The sequence below is a fragment of the Galeopterus variegatus genome, unplaced genomic scaffold, assembly GCF_000696425.1.
Source record: "Galeopterus variegatus unplaced genomic scaffold, G_variegatus-3.0.2 Scaffold14684, whole genome shotgun sequence".
In the NCBI taxonomy this organism is placed as follows: Eukaryota; Metazoa; Chordata; class Mammalia; order Dermoptera; family Cynocephalidae; genus Galeopterus; species Galeopterus variegatus.
The window spans coordinates 21,015-26,394 of NW_007740795.1; the positions used below are offsets into that span (position 1 = coordinate 21,015).

The following is a 5,380-nucleotide window of genomic DNA, read 5'->3' on the forward strand; positions in this document are numbered from 1 at the left end:
AAAAAAAAGTTTAAGTTCTTAATACTGCTTTGAGGCTGGGCCTCCATTCAAAATTTAAATTTAAAAAAAAACATAATAAATAACCAACACCCCCTCTTTAAAAAAAAAGTTTAAGTTCTTAATACTGCTTTGAGGCTGGGCCTCCATTCAAAATTTAAATTAAAAAAAAAAACATAATAAATAACCAACACCCCCTCTTTCACACACACACACACACACACACACCCCTTTTTAAAGTGGTTATTATTCTTTGGTTGATTGAATGGCCTCTAGAACTTTTTCCCCTCAGAATAGCCCATTAAATTCCACAGAGTTGTTTTCAAATCCAGTTCTGTGTGTTGTCTCATTTGGGTGGGCTTAGTTTGGTTCCAGCGTTGCCCCTCACATGACTCCAGTCTCCATCTCCAGTGGGCACCCAGCCTCTCTTGCATCCCTACATTAATTCCCCATGTCCCTGCCAGATGGGCCACACCAGACCCTGACAGGACACCATCACTGCTGCACATGCACCTCTAGGGACCTCCTGACATCTGTAGGACAGAACCCCATCCCCACTGTCTCCCACCCCCCTGCTCCAGCTAGGAGGGTCTCCTCCAGTTCCCGAGGGCTGACAGCACTCAGAAGCAGTCCTACCACCACTCAGCTGCACAGCCCTGGGCGAATGTACAACCATAACAATCCCTTCCTCACCCACATGGGGAGTACCTCTTCTGGGATGTGCGTGTGTGATAAAGTTAAGCAAAAACTACCCATCAATGCTGTAAAGTTTGTTAGTTCATACCTCTAGCATGGTTCTTGGGTGAAAATATGGAAGTAGCACATAGAATAATGTAAAATGCCAGCCAAAGCCTAAATCCTGGAACATCTTTGAGTCTGACACTCTATCACATGGGAGGCCAGTGACCTGGAACATTACAACTTACGTCGCCAACCACAGCCAGCGCTGCTAATGCCACAAGGGAGCCCAGCATGGCAGCCAAAGTTCTGTGGACGATCTGGAAAGAAATATAGGAAATTACCACACTCCAGTCCACATGGGATTCAGCACACACAAGAGCCTGTGTTGACATGAGTTTCTGTCTATTTCTGCCATTGTATACCACATCTATTAAAATCATAAATTAATCATAGTTCTTGATGTCTTGGGGTCTGGGCACCCCACAGACACATACAACCACCACCAGTCTGCTTGCTGAAGAAAGCTGCTTTTATTTCCTGTCTAATAAATAACCCTGATAAAACAGTAAACTGTCATTAACTATTTATCACATACTCCCAAGCCAACTGGGCCATTAGTTTATCAACATAAACCAATTATGTTGTTTCCAATTATGAGACTGTTATGAAACCAAAGGTACACACCAAACAATCTGAGACTTCTTTAGTGTTATCACTGAATCATGAAAGTATTTAATTACACATAATTCAAACAGATGTAGAACTTCTAAGACAAAATATGAGGAAAGGCAAAGATGTGGAGAAACTGGAACCCTCACGCACTGCTGATGGGAATGCAAAATAGTGCAGCTGCTGTGGGAGACAGTGTGGCAGCTTCTTAAAAAGTTTAACATAAATGTTACCCAGCAATTCTTCTAGGAATCTACCCAAAGAAATGAAAACACGTGTCCACATAAGGCATGAATGTTCATAGCAACAATATTCAAAATAAGCATAAACCAGAACCATGTCAAATGTCCATCGGTAGTGACTGGATAAACAAAATGCAGTACACGCCACGACCCGGAACTGACACATGCTGTGTGATGTGTGAATCCAAAAGCATGGCATGTGAAGTGAACGAAGCCAGGCACAAAAGACTGAAAATTTTATCATTCTATTTACATGAACTCTCCAAAAGAGGTAAATTTAGAGAAAGAAAAAGATCAGGGTTGCTAAGGCTGGGGTAGCAACAAGGATGGACTGAAAACAGGTCCTAAGGATCTTTATGGGGTAATAGAATGTTCTAAAACTGGATTGTAGTGATGGGTGCAAAATTAGTTTTACTAAATTTAAAGAGATTAATTACTCACTTTCAAAGGGTGAAATTATGGTATGAAAATTATACCTCAATAAAGCTGTTAAAAAAATATAAAAAGAACTTGCTAAGACTTAGCAGAACTTGCCAAGACTTAAGCAAACATTATTTATTTCTTAATACTCTAAAGTGGTTTTCATTCAATTATTTTATGGCTTCTACAAAACAGAACCTGACTTCCTTTACTAGTAATTACAAGAAACTCAAATTCTGATTAAAATAATTCATTTGCTATTTGTGCTACTAGATTCAAAGTTAGTTTTCTGGTACTTTTACACCAGGTATTTGGCTTTTCACAGTTTAAGTTTTTAAGAGTTGGTGTATTTGTTTTAAATATAAATCTCTAAAATCCAATAAATATCTACCAAATTCTAATAATTCCTTCCATTTGTGTTCTGTTTAGTATCAGCCTACAACTGTTTTCACAACACTATTATGTGATGCTTAGGGTGGCCCTAGGCAGTAGGTAGGGCAGGAATTAATTCCCAACTTTACAGCTGTGGAAACTGAAGCCAAAGCTGGGCCACAAGAGTGAGCGAGCCTTTCTTGGCACTGGGGCTCCTTTCCCCACCCCACACAGAGTAAGGCAAAGGCAGCTCCAGCAATGATATGTTTTGGGGGGTTTTTCCTTTCAGTTAACACTTCATGGGTTGAATGTGTGGTGACAGCTTTGTAAACAGGACCGGGAGAAAAGAGGAGATAAAGACACTATAGACTGGAGACGGAATCTGCCCCATGCAGCCCTGCAGTCTCCACCTATGGCACATTCCTTTCTTCAGATTTAACCTTTTGGTCACCTTTGTCTGGAGGGAAAAGAGACTTTCAGTAGAGACTGCTAGTCACTGGTCAGCTGTTTTGGACAGTGGCAGAAATAACTAACTTTTATTGAGCTCCGACTATGTACCTGACATTGGATTAAATGCTTTACATATATCGACTCGTGTATTTTTCTCATGTATTTGTGAAGTAGAAACTATCACTGCTTCATTTAACAGAGCAAGAAACAGTCTCAGCAATGCTGGGCAAATTTCCCCATGCCACAAAGCAAAGGAGATACCAAGCTGGGGTACAGTCCCAGCATTTTCTTACTACAGGGCATCTCCTATCTCCTGGAGGGGCCTTACTTGCCCATGTAAAATCTGAAAATTGCATTACACACCTCAACGAGTCCTCGGATCTGGAGATCAACAGAGATCATGAAACCCAGTCCTAGCAGACTGACACATGAATGGGCAAATGCAAAGCAGGAAACCACAGCCACAGTGCTTAACCACGTCAACTCTCAGGAGAGCTGGTGGGTTGGTTGTGATCCAGCTGATACCCCGAGCACTACCACCAAGCTCATCTGAGCCCCTGCCACCATTAGTTCCTTTCTCTTTGTGGAGCTGACTCTCCCTCATCACATACCAGCTTGCAGGTGTCCCACACATGAACATCTCTGGTCCATGGTGAGTGTTTAGGACATACCCCTCACTCTGACAACCATCCCCTACCACCAGCTGAGGAGCCCCAAACATCATGTAAGAAGAGAAACGTTCTCTTCCCATTAAAAAAAAAATGGAAAAGAATACTGACGATCAGCTTCAGGTGCATGGCATAAAACTTTTTATACTAAATGGTTTTATACTTGTAAGAAGATGAATTCGTTGCTTTAGAAAGGATTATGGATATCCCTAAATTTCTATGCTGAAGAAAAAGAACTTTTCACATAAGGAATAAAAAAAACAATGTCTGGTAAAGGGGCCAAAAAATGGCAAAAATAATTTTTTTTTTTTTTTTTTTTTCCGTGTCCGGCAACGGATCGCAACCCTCAGTGTCGCCCCCGTACCGGACCGGGACCGGCAACGGGATCGCAACCCTCGGTGTTGCCCCCGTGCCTCGCTCAGCCAGTGAGCGGGAACCGGTCTGTATGTGGGATCCGAACCCTTGGCGGGAGCGCCACCACACTTCCCAAGCGGCGCACTAGCGCAGTGCGCCACTGGGCCGGCCCCAAAAATGGCAAAAATAATTTAAAAAAAAATTTTTTTTGGCAGCTTGCCATATGGGGATCCAAACCCATGACCTTGGTGTCATAAGACTGTGCTCTAACCAACTGAGCTAACTGACCAGCCCCCCAAAATAATAAAAATTCTTAAAAGGTACTTTGAAAGATCATACAGAGGTCTTCTTCCTACACATGTGCTGGAAAATACAGCATGCCTCTTCCTACATCCAAACCACTTCCTGGACACAGAATGCACCAACCAGCCTCCCAGGCTCAGCTTCACAAACATAGCCTCACAGACACGGCCTGGGAAACATGGCCACCATTGTACAATGCACACTTCTTGTGAGTTGAGCCTATACTCTGTGCTCTAGTGTTTCTTTGACAACAGTTGAGCTGTGAGCTCCTTGAGAGTGGCAACTGTGCCCTCTCTCTCTTGGTTTCTTCAGTGCTCTGGAGTGCAAACAATACATGTTGAACAGATGAGGAGCAGAAAACTAATGGACAGGGCCCCCAGGCAAAAGGCCGGCACCATTCCCATATGAAAAAGGGCAGAGCTCTGGGACAACTGTAGAGCTGGCTCTTTTTGAAATTAACATCTCCAATATCTTCATACAACATCCCTTTCATAGTCACGCAAGATTTCAGACATGGCCAGTCACCTCATAAACTCCAGATAGGAGGGCCTACTGAGAAGATGGAAAAAGATATTTCATGCAAATGGTAACTAAAAGAAAGCAGGGGTAGCTAAACTTATACCAGACAAAACAGACTTTAAGTAAAAAACTGCCCCTAGAGACAAACAGGATCATCATATAATGATAAAAAGATCAATTCAGCAGGAAGATATAACAATTATAAATATGTACACACCAAATATCAGAGCATCTAAATATATAAAGCAAATATGAACAGATCTAAAAAGAGGAATTGACAGCAGTGCAATAATAGTAGGGGACGTCAAAACCCCATTTACAATAATGAACAGAACATCCAGACAGAAAATCAATAAAGAAACAGCAGACTTCAACAACACTATAAACCAAGGGAACCTAACAGATACATAAAGAACTTTCCACCCCAAAGCAGAAGAAAACACATTCTTCTCAGAAAAGAGGAATTGACAGCAGTGCAATAATAGTAGGGGACGTCAAAACCCCATTTACAATAATCAACAGAACATCCAGACAGAAAATCAATAAAGAAACAGCAGACTTCAACAACACTATAAACCAAGGGAACCTACCAGATACATAAAGAACTTTCCACCCCAAAGCAGAAGAAAACACATTCTTCTCAAGTGTACTCAGAACATTCTCCAGGATATATCATATGTTAGTCACAAAACAAGTGCTACCAAA

At 41.8% G+C, this 5,380-nt stretch overlaps 1 protein-coding gene across 1 annotated transcript in view; it reads right to left on the minus strand.

Moving 5' to 3' along the window:
* LOC103582029 (P protein-like) overlaps window positions 1–995 on the minus strand; it is a gene marked incomplete at both ends in the record, with an annotated part of 9,495 nt that extends 8,500 nt beyond the window's left edge. The window contains one exon of the mRNA XM_008563718.1: window positions 924–995. Within this exon, the coding sequence (XP_008561940.1) occupies window positions 924–995 (72 nt within the window). The remainder of the gene's footprint in view (window positions 1–923) is intronic.
* Window positions 996–5,380: the final 4,385 nt, after the last annotated feature.